The sequence below is a fragment of the Zalophus californianus genome, chromosome 6, assembly GCF_009762305.2.
Source record: "Zalophus californianus isolate mZalCal1 chromosome 6, mZalCal1.pri.v2, whole genome shotgun sequence".
Taxonomy (NCBI): domain Eukaryota; kingdom Metazoa; phylum Chordata; class Mammalia; order Carnivora; family Otariidae; genus Zalophus; species Zalophus californianus.
The window spans coordinates 9,537,519-9,555,631 of NC_045600.1; the positions used below are offsets into that span (position 1 = coordinate 9,537,519).

Genomic DNA, 18,113 nt, shown 5'->3' on the forward strand with positions numbered 1-18,113 from the left:
TCGCTCTTTTGCTCGACACATCATTTGTGCATCTGTCCATGAACATCGATTCAGCATCCCCTGTGGTCGGGGCCCTCTGGGCACCAGGAAGTGAGTGAGGTCCCGTCAGAGAAGTCCCTCACGTTCATGGTCACGGAAGCTTACATTCCAGGGGGGTGCCAGTGCAGAGGGGCAGACATATCTTAAAGAAAGCTGATCGTTTTGGAGAATGGTATTTGCTGGGCAGACAATAAAACAGGGTAATGTAATCAAGTGCAAGGCGGAGTGGCGTGGCCAAGTTTAAAATAATAGTGATGGATAACATTTACTGAGTGCCTCCTGTCCCCGAGCACTTTCCCTGTGTCTCAGGGAAGAGTAGGTGCTACTGCTGTTCTCATCTTACAGATGAGCAGAGAAAAGCGGGGACGCTGAAGACATGCCTGAAAACGAACAAAACACAGGGCCTGAATTCAGAGCTCAAGTTATGGCGGTGACAAGTGAGTATAACCAAATCATTTCAGTCCAGTGTCCCCTCTGATAAAGGGCTGACCAGGCAGAGTAGAGGAAGGCTGGAGGATTACTGGGATGGTTTACTGGGAGGGTAGTGCTTGAACTGGGTTTTGAAGGATGTGTAGAAGTTCTTATAGGATGTCTATATAGAACCAACAGTAGTTGGTCCACGGTGCCTTGGACATGTGCAGTCTTTTCAGTAGACCACGTTATTCTTTGCTATTCCTGTTATTTGCCTACATCATAAAGCCCTGCATGTTTTTGAGGAATTATTTAAGGTATGCGATCACTATAAATCTTCAAAATTAACTCACATTTTAACCCAAATTTACAGCTTCAACGCGGATGATGACATCCCTGCACACATTCTGAGAGCAGGCTATATTTTTCTGGGCTGTAGTTTTAAATCTTGACTTCCTTAAGCACAGCTCTTCTGCTCTGAGTCTCGGGTTCCGTAAACACAAGGGAGGGGGGATGTGGGGGGGGGGGGGGTCGGCCATACCAGCAAATCTGAGTTAGAATCACAACAAAGTCAGAATCTCTGGGGTGGGGCCCAGGTGGATCCTGACGGGTAGCCAGCGTGAGGAACTGCAAGAGTGGAAACGGTCTCCCACCACGTGCTGCAGGAGGCTGGGTGGGGCTGGGGTCTCCTTTCTTCCCACCTCAGCCAGAGCCGCTCCAGGTTTATCTCCTTTATTTATTGAACTCTGTTACAACAATCGTGTTGGAAGAAAGGGTTCTGCCAAAAATTAATGTTTGCAAACCCCTGGGACGGCCTGCTGGAGGACCCTACGACTCTGCATATTGTGGTCCCCTGGGTGGTTCCCCAACCCCCCCCCCCCCCCCGCCCGGTCTGGATCTCGGTACCGTTTCTGCACTCTGTAAAGCGGCCGCTGCCTTCCACCCCAGATCTGGCTACCTTTCTTTGATAGGTGAGCTAATCCCCAAATGTAGCAGCGGGGCCTTACAGTGAGGGTTTCTGTTACCTCGTTATGAATTACGGTGGAGTGCCCTGGTGAAGGGTCGAAGGTATTTGAGATCCTTTGGGATCAAATGCAAGATATTACTAAAACGAGACTCCATTTAATAGGTGATAAATCTTGATATTTTAAGTTTAATATAGTTTGATGGTTGTAAATCCAGTGAATCTACTGTAGGAATTTGCTGTGTGTTGCATTTATGAAATATTTAGTCAGGTGTTTCTAAAGGTACGACTTTTCTCATAAGGTACTAATTTTTATGGGCTTACCAAGAAAATTTCATATTGGTGTCAAGTACTCTGCTGTTTGCTGGACTTTGAAATGAAAAAGAAAACGGTATTATAGGCTCTTTTTTTGTATTCTAAGCCCTTAGACAATTTCATAGTAATAACCAAATCAAGAAGCAGATTTTAGAATATTTAAGAATATATTTTAGGATTAGAAAATGGTAGGATACAAGCTACTTAAAAGTAAGTTTATATTCGATGTTTAGACTGCAAATATTAGAAAAGAGTATACATATGGGGTTGAAATGTGGCCACGGTGTGGATGTTGGGGCACATCTACCAGGTTGGTGGCCAGGGGGCCCTGAGTGCATTACAAGCCGTGTGGACTTGTTTTCTATTGCTGGGTAACAGACTCACATACATTTGATGGCTCAAAACGGTATGCATTTGTTATCCCCAGGTTTCTATGGGTCCAGAATCTAGGCACAGCTTAGCTGGCTTCCCTGCTCAGCGCCTCACAAGGCCATGATCAAGGTGTTGGCTGGGCCATGGTGTCATCTGGGCTCAGGATCTTTCCAAGCTCACATGGTTGTTGGCAGAATTCATTTCTTTCAGGTGCAGAACTTCTGGGAGCTTGCTTCTTGGAGGCTGGCAGGGGAGCTTTCCCACTTCAGTCTCTTTTCAGGGAAGGCTTGGATCCATTTTTTGTTTTTTGTTGTTGTTGTTGTTGAAGAGCTCACCTGATTAGGTCAGGCCCACCTAGGATAACATGCAGTTTGATTAGTTTAGGGTCAACTGATTAGGGACCTTAATTACATCTGCCAAATCATTTCACCTTTGTCATATAACATAACCTAACTATGACAGTGACATCCCATCATGTTGCTCACACTCAAGGGAAGGGTGTTATATACAGCGTGTACACCGAGGGGTGGGAATTCCAGGGCTATCCTGGAATTCTGCCTGGCACACCACAGATGTGACCTTAGACACATTTCATACTTTTGAGCTTTTCCCTTGGATGGCTGTCAAATGGGAAAGATAATTCCTACCTGTCTTGGAAGGATCTTGTTGACCTCGATGAGATAATGTGTGGGAAATCTGGGGGTCGCTGGGAAGCCTCGGGCGGGCAGGCAGGCAGGACCTGAGGGAAGAGTACTCCTGCAGATGTGGGGAGTACTAATCTGCGGTTCTACTTCGGGCTGAAGATACTGCCGAATCCCCAGAGCACTTGTAAACGTTGAAGACACCACAGACAAACTCTATCCCCTTTGATTTGATCAGTGACCCGAGCGGGCACTCAAATTGCTTACAGTTCACTTTTCAAAACAGTTGCCTTTCCAAATCCCCGCACGCTTCATAATGGCCACTGACATCTTTTTCGGATTAGGAATGGATGCAGGGTCCAGTCGTTGACTTTGATTCTGATCTCCTCTCAGCCCTTCATCGGGATCAGAGAGACACTGTGATCAACAACTCTGTGATTTCCCACATGAGGTCCATTCAGGGCCACGACCCCCTCCTTCCCACCTACCCTCCGGCTTCCCGGTACCCTTCCCCCTCCAAAAAGTCCCCATTGATCACTTTCCATTTCACAACTACCGGAGAACCCAACAGGAGGCAGATAGGGAAAGACACGTTTTTTCATAGTTGCTGTGGGTCACCAGTAAGCTATTGGTCAAATCGTATTTGGAGCACAGATAACTGCTTTTGCCATTGTAACCGAAGGCGCGCACCGAGCAGCCGTAATTACAAATGCAGGGAAATGGAGGGAAAATCCATCTTATTTAAAAGTGTTTTAGTGTCAGCAAACACATTGCGATGCCATTAAGAAAGTTTTCGTTAAGGACACATTCGACTTGAGGTTTTTAATTTGTTTGAAGTATTTTGCTAAAACAGAATTATGTTGGAGTTTACATAAAAGTAGAGAATGACATGAAAAGTTTTAACTTAAGCAGCAAAATATAAAGGCTAATCTTATTTAAAAGTAATATGTATGTCTTGATTGAGTGCCCAGATACGCTCAACTGGGACTTTTTAGTGGAATCGGGTCTAAGCTGTTACACTGAGTTATACCGAGAAGGTTTTCCTGAGCTTATATTGCCAGACCTGAAATACTCTTGTGGCTGCATTTAATAAAGAAACGAAAGTCTTGAGTAAGGGGATATGATTTTTTATGACAGAAGGAATGCAAATAACTTTTAGTCTCATTGCCTTGACCGGGTTTGGTTTGATTTGATGGAGTTTAATAGTGACTTATAACCTGTGCTGACAATATGCAGGCCCGCACAACGTCATTTAACTCATTTATTCTGCTTGCTGTAAAAACAAAGAGATGGCAAATAAATATATGGAACGTTCATTGTTTGTCAGAGGGCCCAAGCCAAGAGTTTTCAGTGACCTTTTAAAATATGGTCCCAGGCTAGTACTAAAATGTCTGTCACTCAGCACACACACTTGCATGCTGTGACCTTTTAGCCCGTGCATCTTGTGTTTTTCTCTTTCAAATGGGTGTATGAATTTCCAATCAGCTGCAGCGGTTTAGACTTTTGCATCGGAGGATTACTGTAAATTGCAGCCTGACAATTACAATCCGCAGGGCACCGGCGAGTTATTAATGGGCTCGCCTACTGATGGCCTTTCAGCGCAGCCTCGGACCTGCTGAGCCTCAGCCTAATTAGATCCAGGGGTAGCGGCCCCTGTAGAGGAGGCGAGTGGGGAGGGGGCTCCCCGAGACCCCGCCTCCAGCAGAGGAAGATATCAATTGATTATGGATGGCTCCTGTCCGCCATGTCGGATCTCTAATTCACCTCCTCCTTAATGACTTGTATTGGCTTAAGGAGCTCTGCATGATTTGACAGCGTCAAGCTCAGCTGACAAAGACCAGCAGGTGACTTTAATTGAGGACTTCTATTGCAAGAGATTTTATGCAAGACAGAGCAACAGTTCAACAGACACAAAAGAGGCCTGTAAAAAAAAAAAAAAAGTCTGCAGCAGTTCTAGAAGGAGACTGGGAACAGACCTGGAGTTAGCTACTTTACTTTCGTTTCGTTTACACTTTTTTTCACCTCTCCGGTGGTGGGATCAGGAAGGGAGACCCCCTTTCCTACCCGCCTGCCCCTGGAAATTCTGCAGCCGTCTCTCCTCTCTTGGGTTTCAATATTTATCTTTAGGGATGAATTATGTCCAGGCATAAATTATGTTTGACACATCTCGATGCTGGGGGAAAAAATTAAATTTTTCACTGCTCTGAAAAACATTCCCCAGAACATAGCACGCGTCCTGAAAGAACCGAGCGCGTGTTGTTTAGTTTTACGAAATGAAACGGACGGCCTGTCTGAAGCGTCGGAAGGGCGGAGGATAATGATCAGTGAGCGAATGAATGAAGAAAAACAAAACAAAACACAAAAAAACTGATGGCTGGTAGAATGGCAGCCTTGGAGCCCCGGGAGAGGAGGGGAGAGAGAGAGCTGAGCTGGGTCCAGCCGGAAAGCTCCTCGTGGTGGGGTCTGTTAGAAAACCCTTTAGGAGACACCTCGGTGTTTTCGGAGGGTGGCGACACCTCAAGGTGTGTGCCATCCAGGTGGGTGAGCAGCCACCATCTGCTGATGGCTTCCCACGTGCGCTGCGTTCTCGGGGCCGGAAGGGACGGTGTTTACCTCCTTGGGCACTGTGTTGGCGGTCTGTCCTGATCCAGGCCTAGGAATTCTGTGTCCTCTGCAGCCACCGCCCCCCCCCACGCACTGCACCCCCGCGCACTTCCACCGCACCCAACTTCCCACCATGATCCGAACGCGCCTCCAGCCTTTGTCTGGGCTACCTTCTCTGCCTGAATTTCCCTTGCTCATCCCTCCCTCGTCTCACCAACTCCTTCTTAGCCTTCAGAGAGGGTGGTCCCCTCCTCCAGGAAACCGTCCAGCTCCTCTGCCCCCTCTGCAGGCATTCTGCCTCCAGAGCCTGCACGCCCGTCCGCTCTGCTGTCGTCTCCTACGGAGCGGTGAGGAAGCGTTTGAATATCCGACTGACTGACCAGAACACGATTTGCACCCCCAGGAAGGGACCAAGGTCACAGAGCTAGAGTGAAGGCAGCGATGGGTTCTGGGGGAGGTGGGTAGAGGTGGAATCGGGGGGGTACCTTGGAAGGGACGTGGCCCCTGAGGCTGGACAGGACTCTGGGACAGCGGTGGCAGCAAGGTCTCCCCAGCAGAGCTCGGACTCCGGAAGTCCGTTGGGCGCCAGTGCTGGATGGTTTAAGGGCTGGGAATGCTGCCCAGAAAGACTCCTGATTTGAGATGATGATGTGATCAGGACACTCCAGGATCCCATCCTAACAGCCTAGCTTGGTCCGTGAGCAATGAACAGATTGGTAGCTGCCCCCCAGGCCCTAAACAAGCAAATCCATACACTCCCAGCCTCCCAACATACTCCCACTGTCATGGCCTCAATCTCCGTGCCCTTGCTCTGCTGAATCATCTTCTCTTTCCACGCGGCCCGCCCTGCCCAGCATTCAAGGCAGCCAGCCCCTCCTCTGGGAAGCCTTCCTGGATTCCTCATCTTGGTAGAACGATATCCTGAGTTTGCCTACCATATACAGCTGTCACATGTTATTAGCCTTACTCTGCATTCCTGGAGACCTACTGTGAGCCACTTGGGGGCTGAGCTCGGGATCATCTCTGATTTGCCTGGGGCGGCCACAGTCTGTTGAATAAATGAGAAAGCAGAATAGAGGAGCAGATCCCAAAGCTTCATCCACAAGTTTCAAAAGTTAGGTTGCTTGATTTTTATTTTTAATTAGAACTTGGAATGGTTTAATGATTATTTGACAAATAGTATCTTTTTTAAATAACTGGTAAGTATAGTAATCAAGTGTATCTTATTTGGTTGCTGAGCATCTGCTGCGCAATGGATCCCGCAGGGGTTGGTGGCTCCTGCCATGGAGGTGATGCCAGTGTAGCTGGGGGGTGGTGCACAGAGGCAAACAGAACAATGCAGTGAAAAGAAACTCACATCTGGACCAAAGAAATGGAGGTGATGGTGGTAATGATAATGATTATGTTGATGGCAGTGGTGCTGGTCATGATGGTGAGGGTGATGATGGTGATCATGGTGGTGATAGTGATTATATTGATGGCAGTGGTGGTGGTGATGGTGGTGATGGTGATGATGGTGGTGATGAGATGATGGTGGTGATAGTGATGGTGATGGTGGTGATGATGGTGATGGTGATAGTGATGGTGGTGATGGTGATGGTGGTGATGGTGGTGTTGGTGGTGATGGTGGTGATGGTGGTGATGGTGGTGATGGTGATAGTGATGGTGGTGGTGATGGTGATGATGGTGATGGTAGTGGTGATGATGGTGGTGATGGTGGTGGTGGTGATAATGGTAATGATGGCAGTAGTGGTGGTGATGGTGGTGATGGTGATGGTGGTGGTGATGATGGTAATGATGGTGGTGGTAGTGGTGATGGTGATGATGGGGATGGTGGTGGTGGGGAAGGCAGCCTGGCTGCCTGTGTTGTCAGACTCACTCTGACAGGCATGGGGGCCCTTGGATGACTTGAAGTCATCTGTGTCCCTTTGCTCGTCACTCTGGCGAGGGCAGTGAAGGCAGCCTTCTTGCTTGCTGGGAGGCTCCTGGACAAGGGTTTGTGAATTTCATTCTCCTTCCAAAGGTGCAGCTGTAATGGATGAATATTTTCTGGCCAAACCCAGCGGAAGTTGGATCTACCTCTCAAAGTGTCAGGCTGCAAATGTCAAGGCGGTGGTGGGGGAGGACAGAGGGTGGGGAAGAGGACATGGCAAGGGGGCCGTGGACTGGAAGAGCGGAGGCTGGGGAATCATGTGCTAAGGAGCTTGTCCAGGAGAGCACATCCTAAAGGGGGCACTGCCAATGTGGCTGTCCCCAGGGAGATCAGGGCACTGGGACCTTGCGTGCGTGAGCCTGCCAGACCCGACCTAAGGAGCTCCAGTGAGAGGCATCTGGAAGAAGGAGTGGCCTGTGAGGAGAGTTGGCAGCTAAAACCCTAATCCCCCCACGGGTTGTGGAGATGCAGCCCAGACTCTGGGATTGGTCAGATTTTAGGGGCTGGGGCTGTGATGGGTGTTTCCTCTGCCCTCTTCAGGGAATGCCCAGACTAGACCTTCCTCCCTCCTCTCTCCTCCCCAGTCCTCATGCCCTTGCAACCATGCAGGGTGACGGGCCATATAGGGCATTCAGACCTTCCAGCATAATCCTTCCCTCCCTCAGACCACTTTCTTTCTTTCTTTCTTCCTCCCTCCCTCCCTCCCTTCCTTCCTTTCCTTCTTTCTTCCCCTTCCTCCCTTCCCTTTTCTTTATTTGAGACAGAGAGCGAGCGAGCGAGCGTGCACACGAGTGGGGAAGGGGCATCCTGGATCTTAGCAGAGGAAGGAGAAGGTGAGGAACTGCTTCACCATCATCCCTGGTGCTCGGGATGGGGGCAGTCTGAACTCCTGCGGTGCAAGGACCATTACCAACCATCACTGCCTCCCTGAGTGTCTAGTCCGGAGCCTGAAACCAGAGGTTTTCAGTACATATTTAGTCAATGAATGTGCAGAGTGGATCCTGAATGGACATTCTGGCTCTGACTTTAAGCCCGGACTGACTTTCCCAATGCCTACCCAGCTTTTCCCAAGCCCAGCCTGGGCACAGCTGACTCACTGTTTCCTCTGTTTTTCTTTGCTGGGTTGATATCCCTGTTTTTCTCCTTCTCTAGGAATGTCAGGACCCATCCTCCTCCCCCCTTCGGCTCACCCCTCCCTTAGAATTGCCTCTCCTCCCCATCCCTGCATGGCCATCATCCGGCTTCTGCCGCTCCTCCTGGCCTGCCTGCACCTTTCTCATGGCCCCCAGGTGGCAGCCCCATCCTTAGCCTTCCTGTCCTGCCGAGCCTGTTGTGTGCAGCTGTTGGCCCATGCCCAGGCCTCGCATGGCTTTGTGCTCCTGTCTTTCTCCACTCGCTGCCTCGCACCCTCCTCCCTTGGCTCCTCGGCTGGCCCATCACAGCTGTCGCCTGGCTCCAGCCCTCTTCCTTCGCCCCGTCTTCCACCTCCCTCCAGCTCAATGACCTGAGAAATGCAGGGACGGAAATTCCTACCACGTCCTCATTTATTTCATTGTTTGGCTTTTGCAGCAGTTGGTTAAGTCTTGGGGAGTCAGGCAGGACTGGGTTTGAACCCGGATTGTGCCACTTAGCAGCTGTATGACCTTGCACAAAAGTCACCATGGCCACACCGCTGTCGGTTTCTTCTGTTTCTTTGCACAGGGCCAGACACATGCCCTGGAGGGGCAGAGGGAGCGGGAGAGAGAGAATCTCAAGCAGACTCCATGTTCAGCGTGAGGCGGCGGCGGGAGTGGCCCTTCCAGGGAAGCAGTTGTGAGGAGGCGAGGCCATGACAATGATGACATCCGGGGACAGGCTCAGTTATGGAACAAGTGGCTTCGCCATGCCTTGCCATGCCATGGACCAGCAATCAATCCCCAGCCTGGCCTGGTGATTCCCAACTACTCTGGTGTTCATGCCTCCAAGGTCTGAATTTCCTTTCAGAAAAAGGAATAATGGCGGTGCAGCTAAGAGAGGCACCCTTTCCCCTCACTTTGGGTGGGGCACAGCTGGCAGTGGATGTGTAACCGTCTTCAAGACTCGGATGGGACTTAGTAAAAGGCCTGATTGTTGGTGGTGGTGATGGTGATGATGATGGTTGTGATCATGGTGGTGACAATGGTAATGATAGTGATTATGCTGATGGCAGTGGTGGTGATGGTGGTGGTGGTGGTGGTGATGACGGTAGTTGTGATCATGGTGGTGATGGTGGTAATGATAGTGATTATATTGGTGGCAGTGGTGGTGGTGATGTTGGTGGTGGTGATTTTGTTGGGGATGATGGTGATGAGGGTAATGGTAGTGATGGTGGTGGTGGTGATGGCGAAGATGGTGGTTGTGATCATGGTGGTGATAATGATAGTGATTATGTTGATGGCAGTGGTGGTGATGGTGATGATGATGGTGATGATGGTGGTGGTGGTGATGGTGATGATGGTGGTGGTGAGGGTGATGAGGGTGATGGTGATGATGGTGGTGATGGTGGTGGTGGAGATGACAATGACATTGGTGAGGATGATAATGATGCCATTAATTCACTGTGTGACCTTGCATGAGACTTGTATCTTCACTGGTCTCAGTTTCTTCATTTATAAAACAAAGAGGTTTCTCCATTTATAAAACAAAGAGGTGGAACTTCATCCTCCTTCCTCCTGTGAGATTCTGTGATCCAAAGAGAAGATCAGAGGATGTAGGGAAATCTTTTAGGAAAGAAAGAAAAGGGATTGGAGGAAGACACACCAATTGGGACCAAACAGGTAGGCAGAGGGAAATGTTTGTTCAGTCACCAGACAGAAGAGCGACCTCTCCTGAAGTCTCTCTCCCCACTGGCCTGGGAAGGCTGTCCCTCTGCTTCTGGGGGACTAAGCCTGGCTCCTGCTGGAATGGAGGTGGGTGCACGACACAGCCCACTTTGTGTTGACTATCCCTTATTTCCCAGCCCAGCGAGTCCTCACCTGCTAATTACATCTACCAGGCCTGCCTCCACCGAATTTAGCCTCACAGAATCTCTACCCCACCCCCAAAGGGTCTGGAGCAAATCATTAAAATATCAGGTTTCCAGCCCCTGGGGGATGAGTAGGTGCTAAAAAGAGGCCAAGCTGGATTTGTCAAAAACCAATCAACTCTCACACACCAAATATCCCTGCTTGGTGCAGGCAACCAGTCTGGTGTTTAGGGGTTTGAGCGGCAGTGGGAGGGGTACAGAGAGGGCTCTGGGAAAGCGCTTAACCCCAGGGCACCAATTAGTTGCCCTCAGGGCCAGACAGAGCCATGGGGAGCCAGGGAAATTACCCTGTGGAGAACCTACAAGTTCAGTCCTTCACCAACTGCGGAAGTTTTTGACGGCTCAGGCTTTCGACCTATAGCAGGGGGTCAGTCTTGCTCGCCTCTTACAAGGGTCACATGGGTCCAGAGCTGTGGTAGAACTTTGCAAGCAGCAAGGCGCTAAGGAAATGCAATTCATTCATGCACTCCTTCAATCAAGAAAGTCTTCTTAGAGCACCCGCTGTGCGCCAGCCCCAGGGAGGCGGCAGGGTCCTACCACTCCGCCCTTGGCTGCCCTGTCTTCCTGTCTCGGGGGTTCTCCCTTGGCCTCTGTGACCACAGCGTAGTCTCCTGCACTGGATCTTCTTCTGCCTGACCCTGGATGTGAGGGTTCTTTGAGCTCTGCCCTGGGTGCGGTTCTCCCTCCTCCCCTCTCCTCATTCTCTCGGGGTGACATCTACTCCCATGGCCATGACTGCTCTCGCAGCAGATAGCTCCCAAGATCTAAAGCTCCAGTCCGGACTGGTCGTGCTCACTTCTGGTCTCATGTATCTGTCCACCTCGGAAGGCCCTTAACATCAACTCCTTGAGAACAGATCCTCTTCCCGGGCTCTCCGAAGCTACTCCTCCTCCTACGCATCCTTAGTAAAGGGCACCACCTTCCACCCAGCTGCCCAAATCAGAAACCTGGGAGTCATGCTCATCACCTCCCTCCCTATCTCCTCAGCTGCCTCCCAGTGAGCCCTGGTCCTGCAATTCTTCTTCTGTTAGAGCTTCCGGCTTTGGTTGTCTTTCTCGGCCCCGCTGGGCACATCTCAGCAGCCCCTCAGCTGCTCTCCCGCCCTCACTTCCGCCTTTCCTGACTCCTCTGCTCGTCGCCACGAGGATCTTGCTGAAATGCAAGTCTGATTCCAACCCCCCTGCCCTGACTTCCAGGAGACCTCTGTTCCTATAGGCTGTTTCCCTGCAGAGGGTACATAGGGGAGCCCCTCTGAAGCCTTGGCTCCACGCGGTCTCGCTGTTGAAGGGCCGCCTTCCAGTGGTTTTCACCTACTTACCAGTCTAGGTCCAAGCAAGTCACTTAGCACCCTAGGCCTTAATTTCCTCATCTGTCAAATGGGGACAATATGTGCTTCATGCACAGGATTGTTGTGAGGTTTGAATGAAGTCAAGAAGGTTCGATTTCACCAACAGGGTCATGGCCATCTCAGTGTGTGTGTGTGTGTGTGTGTGTGTGTGTGTGTGTGCGCGCGCACGCACGCACGCATGCTAGGGAATACAAAGAATTACAGGGTAAACATGAGGCACATTCTTATAATATTACTTTTACTCAATTCTTAAGGCCCAATGTCTGTCTGTCTATCTATATCTATTGATCATCTACTTATTTTTCCAACATATTTTTATATTAAAACAAACATGGACATATCATGGAATCAAATGCAGATTTCGCATCCACATAAAAGAGAAACATGAGCTCTGGCAGACGCCATTGGTGGCCTGTCCACATCTCCTCACCCATAGGACTTCAGGTGTCACCACTTAATCTCTGAAACGCTGGCACCAGCATTTCTGTGGCTGTAGAGGCTCACTCCTCTTAACCCCGTGCAGGCCAGAGGGCCAGGAGGTGAACAGCCTCTGCTGACAGCCCTCAGCCAATGAACGACTAGAGTTGGTATATCAATGCTATAGCTCCCATGTTCTTAGGGATCAGGGGTAGGGTGGATAGCTCTGAGGCACGTGGACTCTAAGAATGCATGGGCTCTGAGGTGTGGAAGCTCTGAGGTGTGTGGGCTCTGTGGTGTGTGGGCTCTGAGGTGTGTGGGCTCTGAGGTGTGTGGGCTCTGTGGTGTATAAACTCTGAGAATGCATAGGCTCTGAGGTATGTAAGCTCTGAGGTGTGAAAGCTCTGAGGTATGTGGGCTCTGTGGTGTGTGGGCTCTGAGGTGTGTAAGCTCTGAGGTGTGTAGGCTCTGAGGTGTGTAAGCTCTGAAGCATGTGGGCTCTGAGGTATGTGGGCTCTGTGGTGTGTGGACTCTGAGGTGTAGAAGCTCTGAGAATGCATAGGCTCTGAGGTGTGTAAGCTCTGAGGTGTGTAAGCTCTAAGGCACACGGGCTCTGAGGTGTGTGGGCTCTGAGGTGTGTGGGCTGCGTTGGCTCCAGAGCCCCGAGCAGGACTTGGGGGCAGTTGCCCACAGTGGTAATGGGTTTGTCCACATACACTTTTTGGGCTACCTTCCCTTCCTTGTTTCATTTTCCTAGCTCCCTGCTGGTGTGTCCTGGGGGCCTTCCTTTCCCACAAACCGACCTCTGCACTGCCTCCTGGCCTCAGAGTCTGTTTCTGGGAGAATGAAACTGAGACACGAGACACCTACCAACAACCACAGCAGCAAGAGAAACAACCATAACGACAATAAAACTAGATTTCAATTAGCACGCTAATCGTCTTTCACGCATCATCCTCACTTAACCTTTCGTTTCCCCAGCAGGAGCTCTATTTCCAGATGAGGGTCCTGAGGCTGAGGGAGGTTACACAGCTTGCCAGGCCTCACAGCTCATGAGCGCGGTGCTGGGATTCCAGCTCTGGAAGAGTCTGGCGCCCGCACACTAACCTCAAGGCAAGTAGTCATGTTAGTTGGTGCCCTTTGGTGGAACCGTCCAGAAGCTTGTCTCTGGGGAAAACACTGGTGGACTGTAATCCAGGAGGTCTGGGTGGGCCAGGCAGCTGCTGAGGAGTCCGACGAGCCCTGCCAATCTCTAGGCCGTTCCTCATGTCTCACTGCTGTTTTTTCTTTCAATGTTATTGAGCTTTATTTTCTTGGAATCAGTTATTTTTATAATACAAACTATAAAATCCTTTCAGGCAAAGCAAATAATTACATTCAACAAATATCCATAGATTCAACAACTGTGAGTGTTCTGAAAGAAAGCAGAAATATAAATCTTTTCATGCACTAACACATCTGATATTTGTTTCTGTGTTTATGTATGTATTTATCATTAGTTTCAGAAGTAGAACTTAGGGATTCATCAGTTGCACGCAACACCCAGTGCTCATTCCATCACGCGCCCTCCTTAGTGCCCGTCACCCAGTTACTCCGTCCCCCCACCCCCTTCCCCTCCAGCAACCCTCAGTTTGTTCCCTGCAGTTAAGAGTCTCTTATGGTTTGCCTCCCTCTCAATTTTCATCTTATTTTATTTTTCCTTCCCTTTCCCTGTGCTCATCTGTTTTGTTGCTTAAATTCCGCATACGTCTCTTTTTGAAACACTTTGCCTTTTTTAATTGAGCTCTCATTTTCCCACTGGCTAAGTACTGGGCACGAGAGCCCGCGCACCGCCTCTCAGCTTGCTAGGAGGAGACCCAGGAGGGAGCGCTTGTGGCCTCCCTTCCCGAAGGCCACGTGGGCTTTTCAAGGGCGGCTCGAAACCCAGATCTCTAGGTGAAATTTCCCCACCTTAAAATATGGGCGCTACTTACACACATTGAGAATCCACCTTCTGGGGGCCCAGTTAACCCCATGCAGAGGCTGAATTTTGCCCGATGGCCAGGCGGTGAAGCGACAGCAGCTGGAAGCTACAAGGGTAAACGGGCCACCTGTCTTTCCCACAGGGGAACCAACCAAGGTGCCCCGACTTCCATTACGGTAAAGGGACAGACCCGTTCCGGGGCCCAGCCCGCCTGAGGGGATGAAGTTTCTTTCCGCCGAAGTACCCGAGCCTGAAGCTGAGCAGGGCCTCCCTGCACGGCCCGGGGAAACTGAGGCTGCCAGGGGCGGGGAGGGGAAGTGTGCCGAGTTCCCACCCTCCAGACAGCATCTGAGCTGGAGGAGAACCCTCCCCTCCTGGGCCTCCTGGGCCCTTTGGCCCTGGCAGGGCGGTGGGAGGTGCCCCGGTTTGGGCCGCGGCCGCGGGAGCCTCCTTGCTGGCCTCTGTGGGTGGCTCTGCCCATCGGTTAGTTTTCAGAGTCTGGGGCTGGGGACTTTGCTGACAGCTGCCAAAGCCCAGGGTGAGCGGTAAGCCACCAGACTTCAGAAGGACTGTGGGTGTTTATTTAAAACCCTACAAACAGTTTACAGCCAATGGAGCACAGTTTACAGGCCAAGACCTCGGTGCCGAGCGAGGGGAGGCCACAGGGACGGCAGACGGCTCGTCGCTCCTCACATGCTAAGGAGCTGGTGGGGGGTATGCTGGCCGAGGGGGCCACCTCACTGGGCAGCCCTGGGAGGCTGCTGGCTCCTGCCTCGCTGCACACACTCTCTTGGGTCCCCCCACCCCTTTGTTGCACATTGAATTGCATCCCCTCAAAAGATATGTTGAAGTCCTGAACCATGTACCTGGGAATGTGACCCTCCTTGGAAATCGGGTCTTTGCAGATGGAGTCAACATGAGGTCATGAGGTTGGGCCCTAATCAATTAATGACTGGTGTCCCAATAAGAAGGTTATACGAAGACAGACAGACACACACACACAGACGCGCGCGCGCACAGAGGAGAGGCCCATGTGACCATGGACACAGAGTTGGGGTCATGCTGTCACAAGCCAAGGACTGCTGTGACCCCCCGCGAGCGGCGGGGAGTCGGAAGAGGCAAAGAAGTGTTCTTTCCTAGAGCCATCAGAGCATGGCCCGGCTGACACCCCGACTTTGGACTTCTAGCCTCCGGCACTGTGAGCGAATACATTTCTGTTGTGTCGGGCTCCCCGGCTTGTGGTTTCTACTGTGGCCTCCCTAGGAAACGAATGTGCCTGTCCTTCCTCAGGGCCTCTGCTAGGAGCCATTCATCGCACACTCCCACCCGTGGCTCTCTGGGCTCCAGACCCACATATACCTGAGTGCCACTTGGATGTGTCCCCCTGGCCGCCCCTTGGGCTCCTCTGCTCAGCTTCCCTGCAGCAGGGCCTGGCCGTGCCCTCGTGGTGTCCCGGCAGAAACCACTGGCTCCTGGAGCTGGTGAGGCAGAAAATGGCAGATGCCACCTGGGGGCCAAGAGAAGGTGATCCTGAGCAGGTAAATGACAACAGGTTTTCTCGGGAGAGCCGAGGATGGCATGGAGCGAGAGGAGCCGAGATCCTGCCTTTGGGGTGGGATGGGCAAGAGGTCCTCCCCCAAGGCACGGGGCCACCAAGTCTCAGACCCAGAGCCCGGGAAGGGTCTCCATGACCCCTTGCTACTTGGTTGGTTGTGGACGAGCGGCCCGTGAGCCTGCAGATTCTAGGACCTTCCCCAGACCTGCATAGTGAGAACCTGCATTTGACCCAGATGCCTGGTGACTTGCATGCACTTAGCATCTGAGAGGTGCTGGGCTATGGCAGGGAGCATGGTGGGATGGCTGGACTTGCTTTTCCTCTGCCTCTGGGCTCTGCTGGGCTTCCCACAGGAGCTGGGCAAACGCTCTGAACCTGGGGCCAGTGCTGAGAAAAGAAGAGGACATTCTGGACTTTAGGGTTCACTGCTGCCAGCCACGGGCTCCAGGCAGAAACCCGGCATCACCTGGAAGCCTTCCCTCTCGTGACCCTCCACCCTGGCCTAGTCACCAGCCCAGGAAGGCAGGAGGTCTGTCATCACTCCGCCCCCACAGCCAGTCTCTTCTTCTTCTTGCCTGGACAACTGTGAGGGGCCCTAAAGCTTTCCCATCCCCTCCCAGACCTGCCTCCTCCAAGTCTCTCCCCACCTGGCTGCCAGAATGATGGTAAATACCCTTAATTCCCACCCAGTCAGGCCCTGACTTAACCCTCAGAGCCCCCACCCCCTTGGCCCCATCTTCACAGAAGGCCCCAAATCCTGGAGGCCTGGAGGCCTGGCCCGAGTCGGCCCACCCCATCGGTTCCCACTTGCCGCTGGGCAGGCACTAGCCTGCTCTGGTTCGTGCCCCTTCCCTCCAGGCACCTTTGTCCACGCAGGGTCCTCCACCCGGCACACCCTCCCCATCCGTTCCTTTCTCCTGCTCAGCTGCTACCTCACCCTTGAGATGCCGCCTCCCCCGGGAGGCCCCCCCCCTGCACCCCAGGTCAGGCCAGGCTTCCCCGACAGCTGCGCCCCTGTGCCCTGTGCTCTTCGTCCTTGGCACCTGTCACAGTGGTGATCGTGGGCACGGGGCGACGTGCGGGAGCCGGAGGGCAGGGGCCAGGTGTGCCCGCATCGCTCAGCCAACAGGGAGGAAAACTAGCAGGGCTGGCACTCGGTACAGAAGGAACTCTCCGTCTGTTCTTCACTCCGGGGGCCCAGCCTTTACTCCCCGGTGACGCGCGGGTGCTCAGACGCTGCAGGCGCAGGAGAGAGGCCTCTGCCTGGGGAAACGCGAGGAGAGCTGTTCCCACTGGCGCCTCTGCCGTGAGCCGGCCTCACCGAACATCTTGGGTGGCTAGATGTCGGCCAGGGCAGCTTCCCGAGACTTCTGGGGTGAGCTGGCTGCAACCGCCTCCAACTCCGGCCGGAGAAGTTCTCTGATTGCAGGCTGGCTAGTACCGGCTAGCGGGCCGAGGGCGGGGCTGCCCCCTCCTGCCACCCGGCGCCCCTCCTGCGCCTCCAGCACCCCCCTCCCTTGGCACCAGGGCGGTTTTGCGGGAAGGCCAGCCTCGGTGGGCCGGCGCCGGCGCGGCCCCGCTTTGTGGGTCCCCAGGCGGGCCGAGGGCACGAAGGGCCGGGCCGAGGCACAAGTGCGTCTGCGCGGCTCTTCCGCCTGCGAGCGAGCGCCGCGGAGCATGCGCTTTCCCACCAACCGCGACGAGACGGGCTCCCTTTGCGTCGCCCGCCGTCTGTGAACCCGACGGCGCGGCTCGCGTCCTCGTTTGGTTTTATTTCGGTTGCGTCGAGGCCTAGTGTTGGTATATTAAGGTGCACGGCACTTCGGGGTGCAGTCGTGGGCGCCAGGCACCCAGACCAGGCGGCGAGCTGTCTGCCCCCGCCCCGTGGGCTCCCTCCCGCCCCCTCGCAGCCCCTCCCCCACCGCAGAGGCAAACGCTGTTCTGGCCTCTCGCCCCAGGCCCTTCGTCTGTCCCTGGACGTCCCATAAATGGACTCACCCAGAGAAGGCCTCTCTGGCCCCTTCCGCTCCAGGCGGCGCCGGTGAGATTCTGTTCGTCGGGGGGCGTGCGAGCCGGCCGTTCCTCTTCGTCTGCCGGCCACCGGCCGATCATCCCTACAGCGGACGGAGCTGGATTGGAGGGACATTTCCCGGGCTGTCCGAGGTTGCACGGTTAATAAACGGCCGTGCTGGGATCCTGTGTTCTGCCTCAGCTTCCCGCCACCTTTCTGGACAAAGGACGTTGACTGGAGAGCAGTCGTCCGGGACCGGGCAAAGCCTTCCCCCAAGAGCCTTTCTCCCCAATTAAGGAATCGAGAGCCTGGGCGCCCGATGACCTTGGTCATGTCAGTCAATCTCTCCAAGCCTCATATTTGCCTCCTGTCAAAACGGGGATGGAACGGCTTCTTTAAAGAATTGGGGTGCGTCCAGTAAGGAATAGCAAATATCTAAGCAAACTAACAAGTGAGCAAACACACTCTTGCTGTGAGATCTTGGGCAGGTCCCCTTG

General features: G+C 52.8%; 1 protein-coding gene across 6 annotated transcripts; it reads right to left on the bottom strand.

The window, feature by feature from the left end:
- Nucleotides 1-1,918: 1,918 nt before the first annotated feature.
- On the bottom strand, nucleotides 1,919-17,975 carry LOC113908607. Of its 6 annotated transcripts, XR_004820116.1 has the most exons (8): nucleotides 17,604-17,975; nucleotides 16,649-16,868; nucleotides 15,811-15,992; nucleotides 15,410-15,557; nucleotides 14,061-14,156; nucleotides 13,195-13,501; nucleotides 2,749-3,137; nucleotides 1,919-2,455 (listed from the first exon to the last, which is right to left on the bottom strand). XR_004820116.1 is itself a non-coding variant. In XM_035727862.1 (6 exons), coding segments are annotated over exons 1-6 (762 nt in total). In that variant the 5' UTR covers nucleotides 17,718-17,975; the 3' UTR covers nucleotides 11,910-13,499. The 6 variants fall into 6 exon arrangements, 2 of the variants coding, with proteins under 2 accessions (XP_035583755.1, XP_035583756.1); XR_004820117.1 differs by lacking the exons at nucleotides 1,919-2,455; nucleotides 2,749-3,137 and adding an exon at nucleotides 9,768-9,979; XR_004820115.1 differs by lacking the exons at nucleotides 13,195-13,501; nucleotides 14,061-14,156.
- Between the last annotated feature and the right edge of the window lie 138 nt (nucleotides 17,976-18,113).

Coding starts and splice junctions, on each gene's coding strand:
- LOC113908607 (XM_035727862.1), bottom strand. CDS start 17,717: ATGATCGGCCGGTGGCCGGCAGACGAAGAGGAACGGCCGGCTCGCACG. Junction 16,869..17,603: donor GCCAGAGAGGCCTTCTCTGG/GTGAGTCCATTT, acceptor GCGTTTCCCCAG/GCAGAGGCCTCTCTCCTGCG. Junction 14,157..15,409: donor CACATCCAAGTGGCACTCAG/GTATATGTGGGT, acceptor TTACCCTTGTAG/CTTCCAGCTGCTGTCGCTTC.